This window comes from Coccinella septempunctata, chromosome 4 (genome assembly GCF_907165205.1).
Source record: "Coccinella septempunctata chromosome 4, icCocSept1.1, whole genome shotgun sequence".
Lineage (NCBI taxonomy): Eukaryota > Metazoa > Arthropoda > Insecta > Coleoptera > Coccinellidae > Coccinella > Coccinella septempunctata.
The window spans coordinates 18941841-18969239 of NC_058192.1; the positions used below are offsets into that span (position 1 = coordinate 18941841).

The 27399-nt window shown below is 37.3% G+C and overlaps 1 protein-coding gene across 1 annotated transcript in view; it reads right to left on the reverse strand.

Annotated features, from left to right (window-relative positions):
* Window positions 1-27399, reverse strand: part of LOC123312457 (division abnormally delayed protein) — a 353204-nt gene that overhangs the window by 133343 nt on the left and 192462 nt on the right. The window contains exon 3 of the mRNA XM_044896902.1: window positions 7635-8401. Within this exon, the coding sequence (XP_044752837.1) occupies window positions 7635-8401 (767 nt within the window). The remainder of the gene's footprint in view (window positions 1-7634; window positions 8402-27399) is intronic.

Here is a 27399-nt window from a genome sequence, read left to right on the forward strand (position 1 = left end):
GTCGTAAATTACGCCAGCAGAAAGTAACAATCGGGAATCCCATCTCGGAGGGTCCCGTAACAGCCACCAAAGGCAACAACGATCAAACGTAAGTAATACCGGCATTTTCCTTAATTGCGCGCATTATTTTCAATTGATCCCGGTGGCAAACAGCCCAAGACCCGAGGTAACTTCGAGGAAACACAAGTAGTTGATCGACCCATAAATCGCCGATTTCTCCTCGACCATAAGGCAACCGTAATTGCGTTACTTTAAGGAGGCATCCGAAAGATTTGCCCCGACAAAATATGGCCGGGTAATGCCTTATAAGTGGAGAATATTTTATATTCTCCTGGTCCCCGTTTAACGTTCGCCCAGTTTTACAAGTCGTATTTCAAGTTTACGTTCGCGCAATGCCCGGAATGACATAAATCGCGTCTTCGGGGTAGCCAGGCCGGAATCATACGCCGAAATAGTGTCATTAGCTTCACCGAGGCTTGGGTGAATGGGCGATTCCTGCGTTTGTTTGGGGATCTGTTTTTGACGGCGACGCACTTTGCCGTTTTCGGTCGGATGAGTTTTTAGCAAATAGAAAATAATTTGGGGGCCAACACCGTTATATAGAACGAATAGCGAGAAAAAAACCTACGTCTCATCACTTTATGTAGGAGACCATTCTCTCAGATCCATCGGTTTCCTCTTCAAAGCTTCAGAACTTGATATAGTAAGAACTGTGCAAAGATTATAGAGTAGAAAGATGGGAAACGAGGCGACTAAAGCGATTTGAGCGCCATCTGTGTGTCACGCGTGTTTTAAAGACGCTAGGACTGGTTAAAATATTAATTTGAGTGCCATTTGCAGAAATATATGAAATTTTTTAAGATTTCAGACGTCACGTTTTGAATGTTTTGATTCTCTTTCCGCTTTTTGTTTATCTGGCTCGTTCTAGTTGCTGATTTTTGAATTTTTTTGTCTTATTTCTTGGTGAAAACATCAAAATATTGTTCGAAAATTATTGAATGGTAAAGAACGGTGGATCAAATAATAAAATGTATTTTATATGATTAAGTTTTTCACTCAACTAAGGAAAATGGAAGCGTAAGTATTAAAAATCGTAACATGTGAATCGGTCATTCATTGATTCTAATTTTCAGTGCTCCGAAGTGGATAAAATTCTCAGGGCTTGAAGACAATTACTTCAGCAAACACTACTAACTACACCATGTGCAATGAACATTTTACTGCAGGTAAATTGAGAACTGTTCATCGACGTAAATTGTTGTATGCAGAAAGTATCCCTTGCATGAACGGCCTATTAAGGGGAAATTATGATCTTTATAGGTCCATTCAATGATTCTCAATTGCTTCTCTTTCAATATATTGATTTCAATATATTGATTATTGATTTCCATTTGGGAACCGAGTGACTGTCAAATTATTGTTTAGAAAGTCAAAATTTTATGAAACCTGCTGTGAGTGTTTTGTTCATTCATTAATCAATTTGTATATTGTGTCATGAAGAGACCATATCATAAGGAAATCATAAAAAAAAGCACCAAGAAACTATACTGACATACAGGTCTTGCGTATGTCTGTAAGGTTTTTTTTAGTGTGGTTCTGAAAATTCTTTAAATAATACCTACATATGTAAGTAACTGGAATATGTATGCTATGATGGTATATTGAATATTGGTTCATACTGATTTCTGATATATGTATATTTTACAAATTCAACTTCATCAATTCAGAACAACCTTTTGTACAGAAACAACACCTTCGACGTATAGCAGATCACCTTATACTTTAGTGTCCTAGTTAAAGCTTCAGTTATTGTCCACTCTTTAAATTTTTGTAAATTTTTTATGAATTGCAAATAAACATATAGCACATCCAACAGCGTTTTTCGTTGATATCAATTGATTCCAAACAATGTTTAGATGAAAACTAACATCCTGATCACAAAACAAAACCATACTTTTGTTTTGTCGCTCAGGATGTTTGTTTTCTGATAGAAACAAACTCAATATTTGAATGGAATTCGAGAAATAGAATTCGAATTTCGCGCCCCTCAATTAAAAAATAGAAAACTGTTATCAAAAAGTTTTCCTGTATTGACAGTGGGTTTTTAGCGCCATCTCATTGTCACGCGTGTTTTCACTGGCCAAAATGTAGTCGGTTTAGTACTAGCGATATGAGGGCGTTTCCTATCTTTCTACTCTATAATCTTTGGAACTTTGTTCAGAAAGACTGATGAGGAATAGCTAGGTAGGGGCAGAGATAAGTTCATTTCTGGGTAGGAACATTTGGTGCTACATACTATAATGTGATTTGCTGATTGTTTGCGAAGGATAATGCCTCACAGCAGACTAGCTTGCTTGGACATTTTTTGAGCCTGCTTTGCTCACTATGAATGGTCAGAGAAGTGTCAATAAGTTAGAATTAGTTACATGATTGCTTCTCATATTACCAACTTCTATTTGTTGCTCTCATGGAACAAGGGGATTTCTGCAATCGTGGTATATAACTGAATCGGATCCTTCCGCATTGGTTTTTACATAAAAGTTGCATCAGGTGAACAGAAAAATCCATAAGCAGATTAAACATGGTCGATTACTCGACTACTGTCTTTTTTCACCTCAATGTGGAAAGATATTATTGAACCATTAATAGTGGTGATATTCAGACATAAAAATCGACGTTAAGAAGCAAGAAGATCCCAACAATAGCACTGTAGAATCACGCCGATCCATCACAAACATAGGCTTGGCCTAACAAATTCCGTATTATACGAGAAAATATGAAGAATACTTTTATTTTACAAAACATTCAAATATTCGTAATATAGCGTCCAACTCAGTTGCAAGAGTTGGATTTTTCGAATTTTTAGTATTTTTTTGGCACATAATGGTTATGATAAGAAAATACGTGGGTGAAATATTGTTTTGGAAAAAGATTAATCAAATAAATGAAAAACTATATTCCGAAATTCATTTCATTCGATATAACCGAGGATATAACCGTTTGTGAGATAAAAATAAAATAAAAATTTTTCATGGTTTTTCAACAGCCTGTATCTTTTAAACCGAGCCGATTCGGAAAAAGTGGTAAAGGAAAAAAGTGTTTTTTTTTTACCCCAAGAAATACTGTTAAAATATTTGTACGAGTCAAAGACTCACCCTGTATACCCCAAAACTGTGAGGAAAAGCCATTTACAAGGTATCTTTGCAAGTAACTATCTAGTGTGACTTTATTTCACAAAGAAAACTTGGGAGCCATGAATTGTAATAGGAGTCTGCAGAGAAAGTGCGAGGTTTGGTACAATCTTTGTCTGACAGGTAGCATATCCCGATGAGAATATCTCAAAACGACGCCCCGATATCGCTTAAGACTACTATCCTCCGTTCGGAGGATTCAGTGCTACAGTGCTATACTGTACTGACGAGGGAAAATGACCCCGAAACCGGTCTACAATTCCACTTGGATATTTCGGCTTCTCTGGGACCTCCTATGTTAGTTGTTGTTTCCATTTATTGACTTTATTTTGACTTAGCGGACATTCTTCCTTGATCTTCCGTGACGAATCAGTGCATCCTATACGTGTTACATCATAGATAATAGAATGAAATATTCATCATCTAACCTGAGCTTATTCAATACAAAGTGTTTCGGATACTTTTTGGTCAGTATAATGATGATCCAGAGGAAGAATTGCAAGTGACACTGGCATCAAATGGCCATGCATATTCTATGAATCTACACCGCCAGATTTCATTTCTTTGGTTTACATTCAACCTCAAGTCTATAGGATTCAACTAAAATCGACACCTTTATATCGATTTCATACCTATTCGACCACGTGATGAGCGAATTTCTTACTAGCTGCTCGAGCCGAGATGCATCAGATAACCGAGATTGATTTGCATGAAGCATTCGGATTACACCTCGCCATATTAATTCAGATCGGTATGTTGGAACGGCGGTATGTCGATGTTGGTACATAGTCTCCGTTACATAATTCATGTGCCGACGATCTAGTGTGGGAAGTTTCTGCGACACCTGGCACATCGATGCGTGTTACGTATTCAGAGGCAGCATCGCGCCTCGTCCCTTTCTCTTGGACTGCGAGTTGTAAATTTGTTGTCAACTAGTTCGAGTGTATATTTTCCACTGCGAGGGCGACGTGGCTCATGAATACTGATATCGGCACATCGAAGATTAAGTTTAGCGGGTGAATGTCAGGGTGAAAAGTTGCTGCCTTCCAACAGCTATCAATATCGATGGATGCATCCTTACCCCAACACTGGGTCATAGGAATTATTCTCTAATGTGCAATGTATTATGAATTAATGCAATATGGCATGAATTGAATATTGACGAAGCTATATTGTATTGTATTGATGAAGGCTTTCACAACCGGATACTTCAAGAAAAATGGAAATTTGGGGGTTTTTTAAGATTGATATTTGCTCTATTTCACCTGACATTTTTTGAGCAACTGTGGTGGGCATCTCGATCTGTGACTTTCGTCTTGCAGCTTTCACACTCCAGTGGCACACCAACTTATCGCAGATAGCAAAATCTCTGTTGCAACCCTTTCCAGATTTTCGGGCTTATGGTGGTTGTCGGGTGCGGGCTGCTCCGTGGTTGCTGTCCATCGATCGGGGGTGCTGTTTCCTCCTTGGCTCTTTGGTGTCAATGCAATCTCCCCGTACTTCTAGTCGAATTGGATGGTGTTCTCCTGTACTTGTGTACCGCTCTCGCCGTCCCTAACAAAAGGGCTTTCGGCATGACTTCATAGATATTTTCATCCAATTGAAGTTTCCTCAAATACTCTGGTAGTTTCTTCGGTATCAGGTCTGTAGAGGAGATGACAATAGGGATAGTCTTCATATCTTTCAACAGAGCTTTCAACTACCCTTGTTTGTTCCTCAAGATCCCTGTATACAAAATCTGGTTGGTAATAGTGATAAGGAATCTTCTTCGCTCTTAGGAGTTGGTATGTGTTTGTCAAATCTTGGTATGAAATCTTGGCAACGGCATCATGTCTATTTTTGTTCTCCTTGTCAGTGAACTTCTAGCATCCCGAGTGATGTACTGGATAGTTTCATGTGTCGCTCAGCCTTAACGATAGCAATCGTCCGCCATTGAGGCATAGTTGGCGATATATTTCATATATTATATAGTTCCTAGTTGAAATCACTTGATCCTGACTGGCAATGATGAAGCCCTCTGTCTTGAAAAACAAGTGTCCGGAAGTCAACCAAACGCAGATATGTCGACCTACTTATGGTTGACCTCGTTCTGGTGCTTCCATGCAAAGGTTTACCAATCAGCATTTGTATCATGCTTTCTGCAGAGTGTTGGACGATTTTGAGTGATGCTGTTGCAACTTTAACGGAATAGAACTATCAGCATCGATGAAGTTTTGACGAAACAGCCTTGTTCAGGAAATATTCTCGAAGTCCTTCAATTTCCTGAGACATACGGTTGGAAAAATCAACAAAACTTCTACTCCCAAGATGTCGTGGTAGATCTACTTATTCTATTGAGCTATTAGGCAGCATTGTTCTTATCTTTCTCTGTAGCTGCTGAATCGGTAGTGGTCGAAGGGATGACACCGAATCAGTAGCTCAATACAGAGCAAGCGTAGATATTAGTCGCTTTGATTATATTCTTGCTGCTATCATTATTATTATTGAATCACGCTCGTCATGGCTTGGTTCAGACTTTCAGAGCTGCCATCATATGGATATTTTGTTCTACTACCCTATTTTTCCAACCAAATAGGAATCTTCAATAGTATGCATTGACAATTCCAGAGACATCTAAGAAAGCTTGGTCTGTTCTCGTGAGAATCCAGGACTTGTTCTTCGTTATGTATGATTCTTAGGTAAGCACTTTTGGACATTTGTATACTTAGTAGGTATTCGACTGTTTCTACTTTCGATCCATAGAACCTTCTTTTCTCATCTGCTGACTTCACCATGCGGTATGAAAAATATTTGTATCCACAGTGCCACATCAGCAGAAAATTACCGAAGCTCAGCTTGCGGTAGCTTTCTCGTATAGGTCGGTGACAGCACTACGAATAGTTATGCAGTTGCAAGTCCGGGGGTGTTCTTCCAGTGGTTTTCTCTATTGATAGTTAAATTGGTCTTTCCCAAGCTCAGAAATCAGTTCAGATACAGAAGGAGAGACTTCGTTTTCGTATATTCATTGGGTTTTCCACAGAGCGTTATAATGTGATGTAGCTGTGAAGCCAGGCTCTATCATAGTACCTTTTCCGTGGAAGATCTATTTATATCCCTATTGGGTTCATTGGTCTATACCTTCCACTTCGTATTAGTTCACATAAGTACGTCTTGTCAATTTCATCGATGACTGGCAGCCACGAACACCAGCAGTTTCTTTTATTCTATGGATACCACTTTTATGATTCTAGATCTTGCTTGATCTTCATCTTCTTTGATGTATTCATCCACAGATAGTGGATGAGTAGAGTAGAACTCCTCAGGTTGGAAATCATTTCTGTCACCATCCTTCGACTTGTTTCGCGTTCTTTGGATTTTGATTCAACCTAGAGAAGCACTGAAGACCTACTGAACACGATAACTGCTATCGACTCAATTAGATGGATAAGTGAACGCTTCCAGAACATTTTTTCAAACCCCATAATACCAATATCATCGAATAACTGCACAACGAGAATTTTGTTTCTATAGAACATACATATGGAAACCTCCACGGCAAACTTCTCCCCTTGGCTACAGACATGAATCAGAGTAGAGTGAATAGATCACCTCGTCCAGAAACGATTCCCCATTCTCCTGTCACTTCCAATTCCAGAAATCCCGCCCCAATTCCTCCACGGCAACGTTGACTAACGTACAACCAGAAAATCTCAATTATTTCGGACATTTTAGACGAACCGCAACTCTTGCCTGATTTCTCCAGGGCACCCGCCAATGTTTAATCTAACGCGGATAGGGGCGGGTTGGTACCATACGTCATAAATTGCGCTTATTCAACAGCTTCGGTTTCGGGCTCCGTCTTTGAGCGGATCCGATCCGGATAGATTCGATTATACTCGCTTTGTTGCGCCGTCTGGGGATGCGGATTGATAACCATTCATTGCGTGGATTCCGGAATTGTATCATGGGGGATGTACGGGGATGCTGCTTGAACGATATGGAGATTACCGTACGTGGGAAAATATGCGAAAAACTAGAAAATGATGGCGGAAATTCGAGCTACGATTGGCATCTCAGGAGCAGTAGGCAGACATAAACCAGGCTGAAGTGAAACAATGTTTAGAACTTTGGTTGTAAAAACAGAGCGACTCTTAAAAAATTCCAGCGATATTCTAGAAATTTCGGACACCAACTTGTTTTAGGATACATATATATCTACAATAACAATGAAGAATGTAACATCATAATACCCTTTGACGGACGTTTTTCCACTTCCTAGGTATTATGATGTTACATTCTTCATTGTTATTGTATATAGGTATTTGTGTATGTGTTTCTTTATAAAGTTGCGAAATGTCGCTTAAAGGAATGACTTAACGTCTCTCATTTTAAACTTATTCCACTCCCAAGTCAATTTATCCATATTATTTTGATATATCTCAAAAAAACCTTATGTCCACCTACCTTACTGTCTATCTCCTGACCCTTCGTCATAGCGTGCATTATAGCCTCCGATATCCTGTTGTCTAGCTCCCTGATGATGCCATCGGCGTTGACACCCGCCTCGTTATTGTGATGCTTCATGGCGTTCACCAGTTTCTCGATGCTCTCCACGTAGCTGTTCCACGGAGAGTCCAACTCAGCCACGTACGAGGTCAAGCATCCACGCAGCACGTTCAAGCAGTACCCCGAACACGGCTTCGCGTCTCTCACGTAGCCCAAACAACGCGGACAGTACGTAAGCTTCACCAAGGCATCATGACACTCTCCGTTGTTGCGGCCGTTCTCGTTGACCAGCACCACATCGGTTACGTTCAGTACCTCCAGGCCTACGGCGAAGGCCTGGAAGAGGATCTGAGTCGCGTCCAGGCTCTTCGCGAGAGACTGGGCTATCTGTTTGGGTATGTCGCCGAAGGGCAGAATGTCTTTGGTGGACTCTTTGAGGCAGGATTTATAGTCGACGCTGAAGTCTTTGATGGTTTCCGTGTTGGAAAGTGTGTGAAGGTAGACTAACGGAAAGAGATCTGTGAAGAAGATGGCAGCGCTGTTCTGGATGTCCACGTCCGGCAGTATTATCTCACCGTTGGTCACGTTGACCACGAGAGCTTTCCTGATGTCGGAGTAGAAGTTCTCGATTGGTGCCTTGGAGTACACCGACATCCTCCTGTACACGTTGGCGAACAGGAGCAGAGTCTTATTCTCCGACTGTTCCGTCAGCTGTTGCATGTGGTCTGTAAAATAAAAGTTTCATCTATAACATGAGCTTCAATCGAATAAAGCAAAAATGAGAAATTAATCGCAAATCAAAGAATTCAGTTGATTGCTAAGAAATACATTTAGATTAGCAGTTGCTGTAAACCTGGTGAAGTAATGCCCACATACTTTTTAGCAAAAAACTTTCCAGTTAAGTACCCTGAATGGGTCATTATACTGCAGCCATAAAGACGAACCAATAATTTCTGAAGAAGTTTAATCAACTCAAACCTTCACAGCAAACAACTCAATCTCTCTCAATGAGATCTCGCACTTGATGAAGCCATATATTTGGCGCTCGATGTGAATCATCCACTTCTGCTATTTAATTGGCAATTTCAACAGCTTCTGCAGGCTCGACTGTCGAATGCATCGAGCTGCGGTAGAATGCATCGGCGAATTAGACCAACGCTGGCAACTCTCAATAAATATCGGACGGCAGTCCTTTAAATCAGGCTCTTTATAACTGTTATAAGTCCGCTTATTCGGGTCACACGTCTCTTATATTTCCTATTAATAATGTTCGAGTGTATGAGAAAAGGACAAACAACGGCCGGGGCCAGTTTTATGGGGAATGTTAACACGGTTTATTGAACGGCAATAATAACCCGTAGTGCTGTTTGTTCGAGACAAGGTGTATGGGAAAATATGAGCTCGTTTCTGCATAATACGAGGTTTTATGTGGTGCTTGGACTGCCACGGGATAATTGTGGGAGAATTTTACAGAAACTATAGTGGTACTGAGGTCGATCTAAGGATTGATGCACACTGACGAGATATGTATACAATGCATCATTCTATAATATTTAAGTTTGAAGGGTGAAAACAAAAGTAGCTTTTAAACACTCGTTACACATAGATGATGTCAGTGGGCTACGTTGACCAATCATTTGAAGAGGGATCTTATGCAAAGTGACAGTACGTATCGGTATTGAAAATACCCTTTCAGAATTTCTATTTCATTTCCGATTATAATACCGAATTCAGCTTGAAACCATCTATATTGGCTCTGATATTCATCTCCAATATGTTATCATTTATTACCATTGTATTGCTGACATTCAAAAGAATATTTACACATCATTGTTTATTTCATTTCGTAAGAGTTACCAGATTCAAACATCACCTTTGATTTTCATAAATATTCACAAAAGTCAAATTTTGAAAATTAATTTTGATTTGCATGAAAAATTGTACGTACTGGTTTTAACGGTAACCCTCAATTTTTGTGCAAGAAATGGATGAACCTCTTGCTGATGAGTCATTGATTCGGATTTTTTATCAACCCTTTCTTATTTTAGGTATGAAATGGTTAAACTTATTGAATTCGAATTTTCACTTTTTTTATGTATTTTGATAATGAATGATATACACAAGGAGTGATTGATATTTTCGAAGGGTTATCGAAAAACAATTGCTTTTACGAATATGCAGATTATATTGCATACAATAGATGGGGAAAATATGCGAAATGTCATTTTCTCATTTGAATTTCAAAGGATGTTGAGACTGCTCTAACAAAATAAGAAGACTGAAAATGTTTGTGATTGGCCTCACAAGACGTGAAAACTTGAAAAGTCCTATTCAACGTGTTTCATAATTTCATCCAAAAAGAGTTTTCTAAAAAAAGCATCACCCTCAGTGGTCTCAGCACAAAAAGTATAAGTTGCCAATTGAAAAAACCTCCACCCCTCGTTGACATTGAGAATCCCCACAATGTAAAGTACCAATAAAGATTGAAACAAAATAGTTTATACCGACGCTGACAATATGAACTTGGTTGCGTTACTTTTTATTCACTCTGTGGGTACAAAGGTTGCTCGCAGCTTCTCATATACATATCCTCAAAATAAATTTTAGTAAAACGATAGGATTCATTCTGGAACAAAGAGCGATGTGGCCATGTGGGAGTGTTGGGGAAAGATATACGGCTTGTGTATAGGAGGTTATAATTGCAATTGGGAGGATGAGGATGGGACTTCGTAACAAGTTGGTCTAGAAAGGATGAAACAGCCATTAACAGGACGAATGTCGACGATTGTGAAATGCAGACGTGCTGTTTAGTCAGGGAACAAGGGCGTATAATCATCCTGGTTGCGTTTCTCACCACAGCGCTTCTTGAGAATTATTATTGTCGAAATATTATGTTTGGGACGCCGCCTGACTTTCCGAACACTAACATCATTAGTGGAGATAGGGTTGCCACAAAACATTTCATATTGGATTTGTTAGTGTTTTGCAGTTTCCGAAGAGCCAAAAAGGGTCCTGCCATTGAATTACTGAAACATGGGAATTGCTAAATGAAAACAACTTGAGTACTTCAGTGTGGAATCCATTTTCAACTGATTATAACTTATGAACCCTATACCTTATACCTTATACATTTTTGTGATATTTGATTCGTATCTATATGTTAAAAATGTTTACGCTTCGAGTCGAAACAACACCCTGTATATCACTATTTTGAAATTCCATTCACAAATCAGGAAAGTGAGAAGTGAGATTAAATGTATTTGGTATTTCCGCATACAACATTTTTTTTTGTTAGCTTGAGTAAAATCTGGATGTTTCGAAAATTAGATAAGTAGTACAGAATTTAAAAAACTGGATTGTTTTCACCAAATGGTACTTCTTAAGCTTAAATCAGTAACTATTTTTAATTATCCTATTTTCAAAAAGTATTGAAAAACGAGAGAGCATGTCCTTATTTTGGACAAATTTTACCATCAATTACTAACTTTCAAACACCTTGTATGTGTCAATTGTCCCATGAAAAAAAAATCAATAAAGGGGGAGAGTTTCTCATTTTGGAGGAAACATAGCTTCATTTTGAACAGAACATATTGTTTCAATGTTTTGCGATGAAAATGCTATGATAATTTTCTTACTTGTTGTTTGGGACTCAGTTGCTGTTAATAATACTTTGTTCCAATAACGGACATGTCCTCTCGTATTCCAATGAAATTGGGATCCAGTAAATAAGAAAATAGGGATCGATGTATTTATGGAATTAATCTGGGAAAGAATCATTTGAGGGAGGCAATTTATTTGTTTTTCAATTATCTGCCACCCCATTAACTAAACATCTAAATTTGACTCAAATTAGGAATTGAAAAAATTGTATGCAGAAAAACCAAGTTCATACAGTTTTACTCATTTTTTTCCGGTCTTTCCAAATTTGTGAAAAAAATTTTGAAATATTGACATACAGGGTGTTGTTTCGACTCAAGACCTACAACGTAATTGATTTCTTGAGGCTGGGCCAGAAAAATTACAATTACAACTGAGGACGAAGAATGTACGAACGAAATATTATGAAAATTTTCACGGTGTTTCATAAATTACGATTAATTGAAAAAAATTGGGAAAATCACTAAATCACCCTGTATCCTAGTAATAAAGAAAGATAAAATATAGGCTACTCAAAGGCGCTATGATATCCTTTTTCTACCATTACTGTATGCGCATTTCCAATGAATGTGTATAAACCAAGCATCATTCAATTTTGCCGAAATTGTTGAGCAAGGCAAATCGAATCAAAGCTTTTTTAGGGTTTTCTACGAGTTCTCTTTTGATATATTACATTCAGTTATACGCTCAAGGAAATTTCTGTACCTACTTGTCGCGGGTATAAAAACATAAAGAAACGAAGCTAAATGAAAATCAAGCCATTCAAATAATTCGCCTACGAATGAACAAAAAATCATATGGCTACAGATTTACGCCTCGATTCAAACCCAATACACGCCATAATAGCTTATCCCGAGAATAAAATAAATAAAGGTAGCCAACATGGCAATTTGAAATCTCAATATGGCTGAATGGCCTCTTAACTGCCAGTCAAACCGACATCATTACGAGGTTAAAGCCGTTCATTTGATCTTATAAAACAAACTGGTTACATACAGCTTTTATTAGTCGCATTGCTCTATGAATATTATGTTTGTATGTATACCGACATATTCAGCGTATACAACTCAATCCAGTTCGTTGCAGAAATGACGTGCATTGTTTGACTGGAATGCGCTGCGCTGCCTTCATTACAAGTTTTGCAGGTCGTGATGAATACAGAGGTGAACAATAAAGTTATACGCAGGGTGATTTATCGTCAAGAGTTAACGAGATATCTACAGGGGCATTTCTTTGGGTGCGTTAATTCAGCGAAAAGTTGGGAGCACTGATTCTGAAATTTAGTCAAAAGTTTAGTGCCTAATTATTGCCTATCAGTGCCGTATAAACCTTTCATTGACAATTCAAGTTTTTGGTGCTTATCGTCAAGTCAGCCACCAAAACATTCCCAAGTTACCATGAAATTAATATACCTACTAATAAAAGAATAAGTTTAGATGCATACCACCCGCCGATCTGAATTGAGCTAGCCAATTTGCCATCGTTAGGGCCACTAAATGGAGAACGTTCCACCGAAGAAAAGCAAATGCTGACCATGGTTTCTGTCTCATTTGACCTCGTCAGAGCAACACAGTTTCCTCTCTCATGGAACGTTTGGATGATGGGTATTATCGATAATACCCAGTATTAAAGCCCATAAAAAGGAATGTAGGAAATAAATCTACAGAATTCGGAAGCCAGAGATCTTGAACAATTTCCAGCGTTATTGTTGTGTACAACATTCGAGGCAATATCAGCATTACAATCTGACATTACTCCTTGGCCAAGATTAAGGGACGTTCAGGGTTAATTAACCCCCGTATATCTCCGCTCTACACCAATTTTCGCGAAACTCCATGCAAACAAACATCCAGTTTTTTCAACCGTTTCGCTAGACCTCTGCCATTGTGCTAGGCGGACGATTTATCAACACCCACGTCAAGACTAAAGAACGGCCATAAAAAAATCGGTTTATGGGATTCTTGAACCACATCGTTGTCCTGCAAGCCAGAGCAAATAGACGGGTTCGAAGTGGGGAGGGAGTGGGAGGAACAATTTCGAAGACAAAAAGAATTCAGCGAAGTGAATTCGGGCAAACGAGCTATTTTTGGTTCGATCTGGTTGGCAGGAAATAAAAATAAGAAAATTCTGGATGCCGGTCGATGCACCGCAGGAATGGATTTGTGAATGAAAGATAGTTGTTATATGTTATATATGCAAATCCCATCAATAGAAAAACTAAACAGTTTGAAAAAGCCAAATCGAATAACTTCATTATATTGGTTACTGTAAGGGATTCGATACTGTCGAATGGGAATTTCATTAAAATGGTGATTGTGCCTTGAGTAAAAAAGTACTGAAAAATGGATTATTGAGGTCAAAAGAAATACTTTTTTCCTATACCATTTTTTCCGATTCGGTCCTGATAAACAGATATAGCCATTATAAGTTTTCGTGCGAGCTGTGTCACACCCCAGGAAAAACAGAATAACTAGCTGAATGTGTGACACGAAGGTCAGCTTTCGAGTAGTTTATCCCTCAATAAAAGTAACCGTAGATGGAAATGTGATACATATTCTGAAAGAGCAACTCTTCTAGTAATAAATCTGAGAAGTTCATCCATCTTGGCGCAACCGTTCGGTCTTGACGAATTTTTGACTGAACTCAGCTTTTTCAGGATTGTTCGAAGGTCAGCTTTTGAGTCATTTATCTGTCAATAATAGTGAACGTAGATAGACATATGATACACATTCTGAAAGAGCATCTCTTCTATTAATAAATCTGAGAATTTCATCCTTCTAAGTGGAACCGTTCGGTATTGGCGAATTTTTAACTGAACCCAGCTTTTTCAGGATTTTTCGAAGGAAGCTTTCGAATCGTTTATTTCTCAATTTAAGTAACCCTAGATGGAAATGTGATACATATTCTGAAAGAGCAACTCCTCTTATAATAAATCTGTTAATTTGTTCTTTCTGGGTGCAACCGTTCGGTCTTGACGAATTTTTAACTAAACCCAGCTTTTTCAGGATTTTTCGACGGTAAAGCTTTCGAATCGTTTAATTCTCAATAAAAGTAACCGTAGATGGAAATGTGATACATATTCTGTAATAGCAACTCTCTAAGTAATAAATTTGAGAATTTCATCCATATCTGCCCAACCGTTCGGTCTTGACGAATTTTTAAATGAACCCAGCTTTTTCATGTTTTTTCGAAGGTCAGCTTTCGAGTCGTTTATCTCTCAATAAAATTAACCTTAGATGGAAATGTGATACATATTCTGAAAGAGCAACACTTCTAGTAATAGATCTGAGAATTTCATCCATCTAGGTGCAACCGTTCGTTTTTGGCGAATTTTTAACTGAACTTAGCTTTTTCAGGATTCTTCGCAGTCAGCTTTCGAGTCGTTTATCTCCCAATAAAAGTAACCGTAGATGAAAATGTGATACATATTTTGAAAGAGCCACTCTTCTAGTAATAAATCTGAGAATTTCATCCATCTCCATTGATACGGCTGATACGGAGGTAGCTGCTGAGCCCCCCCTGAGCACAATTATTGTAATTTTTAATCATTCGAGGTTAGGAATCTGAGATAAAATGAATCGATTGCACCGAAACCGGGTTCACCACGAATATGAAATTAATTCGTTCACGAAAACATCCTTTTTGTGTAGAGAAAATCTAAATCCATTTTCCATCCCCCGGACGTCCCATTTCCCCACGGCAATGTTCCCCAATTCACAGCGGAAACGCGAACAAAACCCAAGAGGATTAGATATTAAGGACTCCAAGGGTCCCCCAGGTTTTCGATCGATCAATTGACCTCGTTACGAAAGAAATTAATAGATCGAATTTGCGGGGCCAATCCTGCGGAAAAGCTCGCCGAGAAGAAAATTACAGAAAATTTAACGAGGCCCGAAACTCCAACGGCCGATTTAAGGACGGTAGAAATATAATTACCGGATTCGTCATATTTCACAGGGATTTATCCGAAAAACCAAAGGGAGAACGATGAATTATGTGGAGGTAACTGGGTGTAAAAGCGATCGGGTGGTTATATGGGTCAATAAACATCACTTTCAACGTCGTCGGTCGTGCGACGTTTAAAAAATATTTCCACTAGCTGATTTTGAGGGCGAATGCTGCTCTCGTAACTGGGACATAACAACGGGATGGGTTTGTTGCTACTTGGAACAGAAAGAATTTATTATTTTTCCGCGATGAAATGGATTGAGCGATCCGGAGACAAAAGGGAGGAATTTGGAGCGAAAAGCTTCGGCATAATGGCAGACTTCCAATTTTGTGGAGGAATGTTGCTGCCTCTTGTCGTGCATAAATTGTTGAAGTTTTGATTAACAAGTCGGATCTTGCGAACTGCTCTTCATTGCTGATATTAGCTTTCAGGAATCGAATCTATTCATGTGTGACACTCAATGGAATATGAGATTTATCACCATCTATACAGCTTATAAAGCATTCCTATCTTGAATATGATTTTCATTAAAACGATCCTAGATCAGGAAAAATGTTCATTATTGAGCATCATAAGACTGTTTGCTATTTGGGACTAGAATGTACCGGGTGTTTATTATAAGATCATTACGTTGGATCATTCGAATTCATCAAAATTCAGAATTTTCGAATTATATATACCTATTTTTTCATTTGTTTCAGTCGATTCTACGTGAATTATATTCAATAATTTGTTTGCAGGGATTGTAGAAATACCATCAACAATTCATGGAATGTCGAAACTATTTATCAGAACATCAATTTTTAGATTCTTCTGTGGTTTCCGGAAGTGAGAGTTCAATCAAGCAGTTCTAAATATGTATACCTACTCCATTCACATTTATTTTAGCATTCGGTTGGCCATGAAGTTTTTGTAACTAGAACGGAGTAAGGTTAGCACTCATGAAATGTCGTTAATATCATAACGCCGTTGCCACAACTAATATCAATTTTAATTACGAAAAGGCCGAAAGTGATTGAAAAAAGAGACAGGGTTTCAGGAAATGCTATTTAGAATTCAGGTCCGCTCATTCAAATGGTTATACCCTGATATTCTAAAACCAACAATACGTCATACGGTAGCGAACATATTCAACGTAAGTGAATTTATATATTTTATTTAATGTTTCATCTGAATCTAAACGACTTATATTTCAGCTGAATATTTCCACAATCAGAAAGATTGTGAATGAAGAGGATGACAAAGAATTTCCTTCTATTGGGAGACCCAAAAATGTGGTGGCATTTGAGAATTTTATGTTTGAGCGAATCAATGCAAAAAGTTTACTACAGGTTTTCGATTAATGTCATCGTTGAAGTTCCCGAAAATTGATTTTTCTATTTTTCATTGGACTTGTACTGTACATTATAAATGTCTTGAAGTAGGTACCAATAAATACCTAATTATTATTATTATATCAATGTATCAAGATGAACAGCCACAAATATGCGCCAGTTGTCCTGTTAATTGTTTATTCATGTGAAATTTTCATTCAAAGGTGAAGTTCATCTTGACTTGAAACTTCCTTTAATTCCTTTTACTTATATGGATGCAAGATGATTTTTTTTGAATAATTTAACATTCTTGTAATTATCTGTTAATTCATTCGGGAGATACCCATTCCCAACCACTGCATCATATGCATTTCATCTTCGGGTTAATATTTTTGAAATCTACAACTGATGTAACGGATTCAAACTTTAGCCAAAGAAGATAACGAACATTAACTCTCCTCAAGCTAGTGCATATTATGATATTGTACTGATCTCTTGTATTTTCTATGCAAATAACTGGATTTGGTATGCCTTCAATCAGTTTGTATGAACTTCAATTATGTTCGTCAGATATTTTCCGAAGAGATTCGACATAGTGATAAAATACGTAATAACAGAAACTTTTACGTAGAACGGGCAACATAGCGTTAATTTAAAACCCAAAAATGTTTTGACAAGCTTCATAACGTACTATACAGAGTGAAATGTGTCGAATTTATATGGCCAAACAAGTGCTAAAATAAAAGTGAATGGAGTATAGCTATTTTGTTCATTTGGAGTTTTTCCTTGATAACTCTGGAACTTCATTCTAGGTAAAGGGTTTACTTAAGTAACCCCTAACCTTACTCCTTTTCAACGTAGAATCGACTAAAAAATAAAAACCATAGGTTGTAATTGAACACCCCCCATGAGCACCCTGTATATTTCGGGTAGGCATGAAATATAGGTACTGCTTTTTAGGGTCCTCTTCGTTATATTGAAAAGTTTAGACTGGGGATATATCACTATCAAGGAGACAATTTCCAAATAGCTGCGCTGATTACATCGAGTCACTTATCCAAAGAAGAAATAAAAGTATCGAATGCCGAAACTCTTAAAGATAAGTTTTATTTCTTTTAGTACGGCAATATCGTGACACATGCAATATTGCTAGACATAACATAAATTGTTAAAGCGTGCTGAAAATTAAACAAATCCAAGTATCAGAACGGAATCACAAAGAGCACATTGTACTAAATCAAAATTATGTTTCAATGTTGTTGGAATCGATTACTAAAGATGGAACGGATACTGTTACGTACCATATTCATCTTAAATACTTCTTATTGAATTGTTCTGCAACAAGGCATATAAACGATAAAAACGATAGGATAAGACTAATGGCAAATATGACTAGAATACGATGCCTATCACAGTTACAATATGACGAACTGATATTTGTGTACGTACTTCTTGAAGGAAATGATGACTGGTTCAGATTCAGCATTATACCTTGAGCTATGGGTTTTTTACATTTCTACATATAATTTAGTAAAAAAGCTATACATTTTTCGATTGCCATTTCTTGTTATGCAGGAAACAAAGAAGGTTTAATTAAATTCCCATTTCTCTCCTCTAATTCAATTATTTCCTGAGCTAAGCATTGAACTGCTGCTATCTGTTCATTTATTCTTTCTGAATATATATTTTTTGACTAGCCTTGTTCATAATTCTCCATGTGATGCAGACAAATTTAGTAGAACGCTATACCGAACCAAAATGCAATCTCTGAACTAAAATCGTAACATTAAACTGGCGCGTGATACCTGCGAATAATGCTCTTGAAAAAAAAAACTTTTTTGGCAGCAATCTGAAGCTTCTCCCACAATGGATCGTGTTCTACGTCGGAAGTCGTCGACATGAAAAACAAACATGATCATCATGTGGACATTTTACAACTTCATTTTACCGACTATCGTCCAATACGAAACCTGGGATGAATGCAATCAAGGGTCAAAAGAGGCAAAAATCGAGGTGGATTAATCCGAGATTTCGGTGCTCGATTAGAACCTTATAAATCAGTCCAATTTTAAAGTTGGGAAGGCCAATCAACGCAGAACTTAATGCCCTTTAATTGGTCTGAAACTAAGGTTTTGGCAAGGATGCGCTGATTAGGAGAATGGAAGAAATACCGAAATTTTGGAAGTTGAGTTATGCTCAACTTTTTGGATACGTTCTGTATAGAGCCTACCCAAAATTTTTATAAATTATGATGAATTATACAGATCTTTGGATCTCAAATCATTGTAATTCAATTCAATTATTCAGTGATAACAGACAAAATAAAACAACACAATTCCACAATAACGTTGCAGCCACCTGTTAGATACAGAGAGAATGAATAATCTTGGCACACTGTTCTCAACGATTTTCGTCGAGAGCTACCAATCTCACGGAGAGTCGAAATGAAAACGAACCAAGAAGCCTTATTAAGAGCCTCAAGCCCTTCTTTCCAACCAACGAATTCTCATTCTTTTTTCCAGATCTTGTACCGGTTCCAACATAGCGAGACAATAGACCTCGTACACCGTGAATTATCGTTATTTTTCTTACTTACCAGTTTCGCATTCTCCAGAGTCAATAGGCTTCAATACAGTCGGTTCTACCCGCTCTCTCGCTCGGGACCTTTAAAACTTTTATTGACGTTTGTTTCTGCCATAAATTCAATATTTATCGCATTCCATGTCAACTTGTTGAATGGAAAAGGTGAATGTTTGAACATAATTGCCCGTGTGATAAGTTAACGACTGGCTGGTTTTGTACTTGAAGGTGGAATTCGAGAAAGAATGGAGAATTTTATTTGCTGCAGGAAGTCGAGCAGCAAACATGCACACTATTCTATTTCTATGTATCAGAACAGATATGTACAGGGTGATGGTTTATGAATGCCCCCACCCACAAACAGAGTTTCGAACAAATGTTTCATAATCAATCACAGACTTAACTGTCTGGCTTTCATATAAACAGGGTGTTCAAAAAGAGTGTATTTCAAATGGTAATCCTATTTTTTACTTGATTTTCATATGAAATTCACAAGAAAAATACTTTGCGGAAGCACTAGGAGAAAAGGATAACGCTCAGACACAAAAAATTTTAATGCAAGAACGAAAACCGATAACAAAAAACGGGGAGAAAGGCAGTCTCTTTTCTCATCTGCTTAACTACAACATTTGATCAATTTATTGAAAAAAAAATATGATTTTATCTAAAACTGTGCTTCCAAGAGGGTAAAAATTCTTGGAAGGAAAATATAATAGACCTAAAATAATACAATCTGACTATTATTTCAAAACAAAGCCCCATTGCTAATAATGTTGATTTTATCGATACTGACTTCTTCATAAACTTCCTCGGGATGGCTTTCAAAGCTTTATCATCAGCCATCACTTCAACTGAGGATAATATCGCAATATTTTATAATTATTGTGTGCTCAGCCTTTCGAGTCGATGGAATATTAACATTATTAACGGCATGAATCAACTGTTGCCATCCAAGCTTCCAGTGAAGTTTACAAACAATTGATCGAGAAGCAGCATCTCATCGTGGAGATAAAGACCTTCAACGTATTAATGTAATAATAAATCGATGGTGACTATCTTTGGGTTCAATAAAATATCGGAGGAGCGCGTTAGAGAAATAGCGATTTTGAATAAAACTCGCATTAAACGCAATGTAACGCGCGATAAGAGGCTCGGATAACCGTAGAAAGTTATTCATGTACGCTCGTTAACATTAATTTCTGGAAGAATTAACATTCACATACATCTGCGACCAACAACTTGGTCTTTTTATTATTTTGATCGATCTCTACGATTGTCAAACCAGGCGTTCACTTCACCAAATTATATGGACAATTATATCATCAGGAGATATATACAGGGTTAGTCTTCGACTCGTACAAATATTTTAACAGTAGATTCTCAAAAAACACTTTTTTCCTATCATTTTTCCGAATCCACACTGTTCAAAAGTTGAAAAACCATGACATAATTTTTCATTTATTTGATGAATCTTTTTCGATATCACCCACGTCTTCCAGTTTTCTCATTGTGACCATTACTTACCATAAAAATTCACAAAATTCAAAGAACAAAAATCTTGGAACTAAGCTGGACTACCTAATGGATATTTTAACGTTTTGTAGAATGCAAGTAGTCATATGTTTTCGTATAATGCGCCGGTTTCGAGTAATTTGATCAAAAAATATCTGTGTACAAAAATTTGGTACTTTGGCTGAATACAACCCTGTTTGAAAGATCCACAGATGTGTAGAATCACAGATTCAGCTAGTTATTCTGGAGGTAAAATTGTTTTTCCAGGGGTGGCACATCTCATTATGAAAACTTAAAATGGCTGTAGCTATTTATGAGGGTCGAATCGAAAAAAAAAAGGTATAGGAAAAAGAGTTTCTTTTGACCTCAAGAAGCTACTGTGGAAGACCCTGTATTGGAAACTAAGCCAACTGAATGGAAAAATGAATGCCTACACTACAGAAAGAAGAGAATATTTTTGAAGGGAAGTTATAAAATCGCAAACACGGATATTTAGTTATAAATAGTAAAAATTAAGCAAAAAACGCATTGAAAAGGGGTAATCATCCATCATGGCTAGGCATATCAGACAGACTAGTTGGCGATAGATGGCAGACCTGTCTCTAAAGGTGGATTCATAAGTTCAGGTCATAACTTTAGGAACTAATAGTTAAAATAAAAGGTTTGTTCAAGTAAAATTTTCTTCCCCCCATTTCACATGATATGTGCTTCATTGTTAAAAAAAAATTCCATTCAGGTGAGATTCAACATACACTCCAAAATACCTACTGTAAGAAGAAGAAGGGGAACAGAAGTTCATATCAAAACACTTCTTAAATTTCGTTGAAGAACCAACCCTCAAAATTTTTTCTTTACCCTATGCTTTTTGTGTAATATCGGAATCTCGATTGATAGATTGTGAACCACTGAAACATTTCATTTCATTTGAGGCATATTGGTAACATTTTCAATAGCTAACTAAAAATTGAATTACGAGGATGTATCGATATCTAGTTAGTCTAGACGAGTTCCATGCATAAAAAAATATTGCGTTACCATAGCAACGAACAATAACTTATTAGAAGTGTCAGTGTGAAGTTTGAGGTCGAAAAAATAAACCAGAGTTAAGCAATAAATTAAAAGATAGACGATCTCCACCGAAATTGTGAAAATCGAAAAATTGAAGTATCGAGCCATCATCAAGTAACTGTATTTAAAATGGTTAAGAGGTAAGCAGATTTACGAAAATATGCTTAATACCCTTGGTGATCAATGTCCTTCGTATGCGAAAAATTGGAATGCAAGCTTCAAAAGAGGTAAATTTTCAATTGAAGAGGATGACCGATCGAGAAGGCCAGTTTCTGTGTCAGTCCCCGAAAATACCTATCGATGCAGTGCATGACATGATTTTATCAGACCGTCGAATTGGGCTAAAACGGATATCGGAAGCACTGATGAATATTCCATACGAACGCGTTCATCATATGGTTCAATTTGGACATGAGAAAAATTGCTGCAAAATGGATCCCCGATAACCGAAAGCGTGCAAAGGTAGAAGCATCGCGTTCGATCTGTGCTCGATCTGAAAACGTTGTAGACTTCTTGAACCGAATTGTAATTATGGATCAGACTTGAGTACATTTCTACGATCCGGAAACAAAGCAACAATCGATGGAATGGCGACACTCTGGTTCTCCAAGACCTAAGAAGTTTCGTGTCCAAAATTCTGCTGGAAAAGTTCTTGTTTAAGTTTTTTGAGATTGCCATGGAGTAATCATGATTGATTTTTTGGATAAGGGTGGAACAATAACCAGAGATTACTATTCGACATTACTGACCACTCTACGGGAAAAAATCAAAGAGAAAAGACGCGGAAAGCTATCCAAAGGGGTTGTTTTTGCAGGACAACGCCCCTGCACAGAAATCTCATGTTGCCAGGCAAAAAATTCGTGATTTAGGGTTTGAGTTACTGGAGCACCTCCCTTATGCACCAGATTTGGCCCCATCCCACTATCATCTCTTTTCTCAACTGAAAAAAAGTTTAAAAGGTCGTGAATTTTCTTCCAACGAGGAGGTAATAAAAACATTTTTTTTTGAAAGGTCTAGAGAAGTTGCAGGTGCGATATAATAAATATATCCAATTAAGAGGAGAATATGTTGAGTAATAAAATATTTTGACATTGAAATTTTGTTTAGTTCTATAGTAGGCTAAAGAATATTTCAATATATCCTCGCACCTACTTGCGTAATGTAATCTTTCAGGTAAGGACGACACATACTAATTAAAATATAAAAGAACTCGAAGGTGTTAAATAAGTAGCGATTCCCTAAATCGTTATAAATACTGGTCACCGGACCTGATAAAAGTCTCATCTCTATTCAGAATATCTTCTCGATAATTATCTGAATTTGAGCGCCGAGCTTCATTATACCGATAAAAACGAAGACCATTCAGCTGCAAATGGCGAGAAATAGGTCAACACCTTCCTCGGCGCGCGTCAAAGAGCAGTCGAGTTCTCGTTTTTAATAATCTTGACTTAATTCGAAAGGACCGCTGTGAGAGGAGACAATGCACCGCAGGAAGCAGAACGGTCCGGAGGATGGAATGCAAGGACGTGGTGGTTCTGAAACTGGCGAGCGCGTACAGACTTGTCTGGACAGCTTCAGGTAGAGGTAGCAACAGTTTGGTCATTCGATTTGTAATGGGATTCATTGCATACTTGGGAATTGCTGTGGTTAAGCGTTGGGATTTCGAAGGAAGAACAACAACACTGAAAAATAATACAAAAGTTATTATAAAGATTCAAATAAGTGCAACCACTAATTATGGTTTCCTCATTTCAATAGTCCTTCGATTCGAATTTTTCCCCAATGGATTGTTCTATCCATAAATAAAGCGCAATTTTTTTCTTTAGATTCTAGTGTCTAGAACATTGGAGAAATGAAGATTAGACCTTTTGTTACCTTATTTCTAGCAAAATGTTGACAACATCGTAAATCATTATGATCATAAAATTTTTTCATCGTCTGACCTGTGGGGAAAAAAATTAGACCATATTTCTTTGAGAAGGACATTTAATTTTCTATTGAGCACTTCCAATGATTCACCATTATTTGTACGTTCGCCTCATTTTCCATTCAAAATTAGTTGTAGGTACATTCAATAAAAAAAAAATTTTCATTTGACTGCTTTGAAATGCCGGGAAATAAACGACTCATTTACCAATCGAATTTTTCGGATTCTCTTTTGTTAGAACAAGTGAAATGATGTGGAAGAAATTGACTGATTGAAATCTCAGCAAAAAACACTGTTCCCAATAAGTGATTTCTAAATATTGAATCTGTTCAGGTCATGAGCATTTTCTTTAATGGAGTGCATATCCTTCTTCATAATTCTCCGTTAGAAAAAAACAAAGAGGCTTTTTCAAAGAACCCGAAGCTATAATGTGAAATAGGAAAAGGAAAAATTGCCCCAAAACCATCCTGAAATGTATATGGAACGATTATTGACTAGATGATCTACTGTTTCCTCTGCTTCCCTACATTGCCAACTTGAGTTTCATGTGAGAAACATGCTGCTGTTTTGGAAAAAAATACGAAAAACAACTAGGTACAAAAAATTCCCATGAAAAGCTTGGAGAATGACTCAAACCTAAGTTTTTGACCTCGTTTTTGACATTCATAAAAATAAAGAGGCCTGCCATTTTTAAAAATGGAGTTATTGACATTTTTTGAGGGGTCAATTCCGAAAAATTGCAGTGTCATTAGGATCACTAGAAAGGAACAGGAATACAGGTTATCCGGAAAATTGCAGAAGATTCCTTTGAAATTCAATAAAAGGAAGCATCTCCAAAAGTTTCCAAGATATGAGCTCTCGTTTAAACCATCATAACCATGAAATCTGTAGGAAAAAATAGCCTACGTCAAAAAGGCATAAGGATAAATTATGACAAGTAGGATATTCTAAAATCAGAATTTTATATAGATTCAGAATATGATATCAAATTAAGGTATTACGTAAATTTGGGTGGAATAGTGTTTCACCACTTTGGGACCAACCTATGAAGTTAAAAGTAATTTAAGCTTATGCGCTAATTTGAGTCGATTCCCCTAAAGTTTGAATCACTCTCCTACTCCAAAATTTATCGACTTATCGTCTAATCGAGCACTGTTGACCAATCATGTTATGTACAGGCTAAACCACGAAGACTGTTGCTTAGAATATTTCACGGAAAGATCGAGATAAGAATTTTATAGTTGAGTTTTGTTGAGAGAGATGAATTCTTGGAAATCATTTCAAATTCGTTCGACTTCCGGTTTCACCGGAAATGATCCAAACTTTTTTATAATGTAATACTCAGTTTTGCATTGATAATCAGATTACCCAATGAATTTTACATTGTTTTAATGTGTTACGTACATCCAGGGTGGGCTTTTTAAAACGAAACAGACGAAACAACCACCTTAATTGTTGAAGAAAATAATTACCAATAATAATTATTTCGTTGTCTAATGTTGACAATAAACGGTTACCATCGTAACCACAGAATGAATTAGTCAAATAATTGATGATTTCACATAGCATGGTTAGCGGAATGACTGGTACTGTACGAAATTCAAAATTAAATATCTCTAAAACGAATGCAATATATGAGAAAAAAATTAATACGCTGAATTCAGGATAAAAAGGCCTTTCAAATAAGGTTTCACTCACCCTATCTTTCCCATTAAAAATTTAAGGGTTGTTGTTCTAACACTAAGGGTTGAAGCGATATAGTTGTGAATTTGACTCTCGATTTGACCTCAAAAGTTTTCCTCCTAGAAACAAAAATCGACGTGTCCGAGCATTTTTTCGAAATAAATTTATTCCGCCCGTTATCTCGCCTGTTTCGTTTAAAAGGCCCACCCTGTATTATTCTCAGAAAATTTCTCGTGCAATGCGCTTTAAATTTTCTCGAATAGGGCCAAATTCCAACTTGTAGATTTTTGCATAAAAATTCCTCATATTCTAGCTTCTATCAGAGACATACCAAGGTTTTCCTATTGTTAGTCAAAAATTCCTCTTAACATACAGGGTGTTTCTATTGAATATCAAAGTCAGTCACGAAAAAACCTCAAAACTCATTTTTTACAAAGGAGAACCCATTTTTTCATTGCTCAGATGAAATCTACGTCAAAAAATAGTTTATAAGTGAAATACATAGTACTGCTCAAAAATGCCCATTTCCCGAGTTTAAAAATCATTCAAAAAACGAAATTTGGTGTGATTTCAAGCATTCATCTCCGCTAACAAAGCTCAACTATAGAATTCCCAGTGTTTATCTCGAGTCTTTCTCTGAAATATTCTAACGAACGGTTTTCATGAATCGCCCTGTATAGATACGTCAATTTAATGATTCTTAATTGCCACTTCATCCATTTTTTCCGGAAACGAAACGTTTTAGTACTTTTATTTTGGAAACCGAACGAAATTCAAATCATTGACCGGGTAATCGAAGCTATGTGAAACCCGCTTAATACACCAGTAATGGACGGCCTGACCAAATGCAATTCCGAGAATCAGAAAAAAAAACAATCATGGCACTGGTTTATTCAGGTTCTCCTATACCCCGATGCGAAAATGCGAACGTGCAATAAAACGGAACATGGTAAGCTTCACCTCGTCGTATACCCATACAACTCTTCTCGGATGTCTTCTCCTTTGTTCGGAATCGATTCATGAGATCACGGTCGTCTCCATTAGTCATCCGGAAGAGGCCCCCGAGCCCCCTTTTGGAGGCCCGTGTGTCGGGACGTTCGGTCGGATGTGTGGGTCACTCGCTCCTCTTTAATTCAACGTGCCAATCTTTCCCACGGACGACTTTTCGAGCATTCCATTCTCCAAAACTGACGTTGCCTTTTTTTACCCCGCAAGAATGCACCGAGGACGATGGATCGGCTGCGAGTACTGTAACAAGATGCTTGTGGTTGTTGTTGAGGCGTTGGATGATGTTTCAACATTATTTGAGAATCTTGCGTTTTCTCAGTTGAGATCAGAATCAATTTGCGACCAAGTCGATGGCCTTTTAATTAATTACAATTATGTATATCCACCTACTCTGTAGGATATTACTTGTATAATGCTAATGCATATACTACTACTTTTAGCGGTAGTTCTATTATCACAGAGTTACATTGAGAGGTAGTTCTGGAGAATGCTAGTTCAACTTTATGGTAAGCACAACGTAAATAGTCTTGGACTCTTTTTTTCGAAAATCGTCTTTTTTGTCCACAAATCTAATTTTGTTCATATGAGATCATTTTTGGCCATATCAAAGTTTGATTAAGGTACTGGTAAATTCGGGTGACTTGGGACAGTCCTGTTACTTGGGACAATTACCCTCCTTGCAGATTTCTTTGTTTCTTACCATTTATGAGTGAAGGAACAAACTTAAAAGATTGTGTAGCGCCTTTCCGGTTAGTTTAACAATTAATTCCTGTTGATTTTGCCGTGACCAAAGCGTTTGAAATGATAGGAAAAATTAACGAATTCAGGAAAGTAAAAGTGCGTTTTTTTATGGCCCTTATACTTTCTAGTGTCCTGTACATGTGTTTCACTTTTTGCATGTGTAATTTTTTTTCTGGATATGTGGGATATTAGATATGCCATTAAACAAGGTTGTTAACAAATCAAACGGCAACACGGATCTCATTCATTTATTTTATTTTGTTGTTTCATAGGGTGACTTGGGAC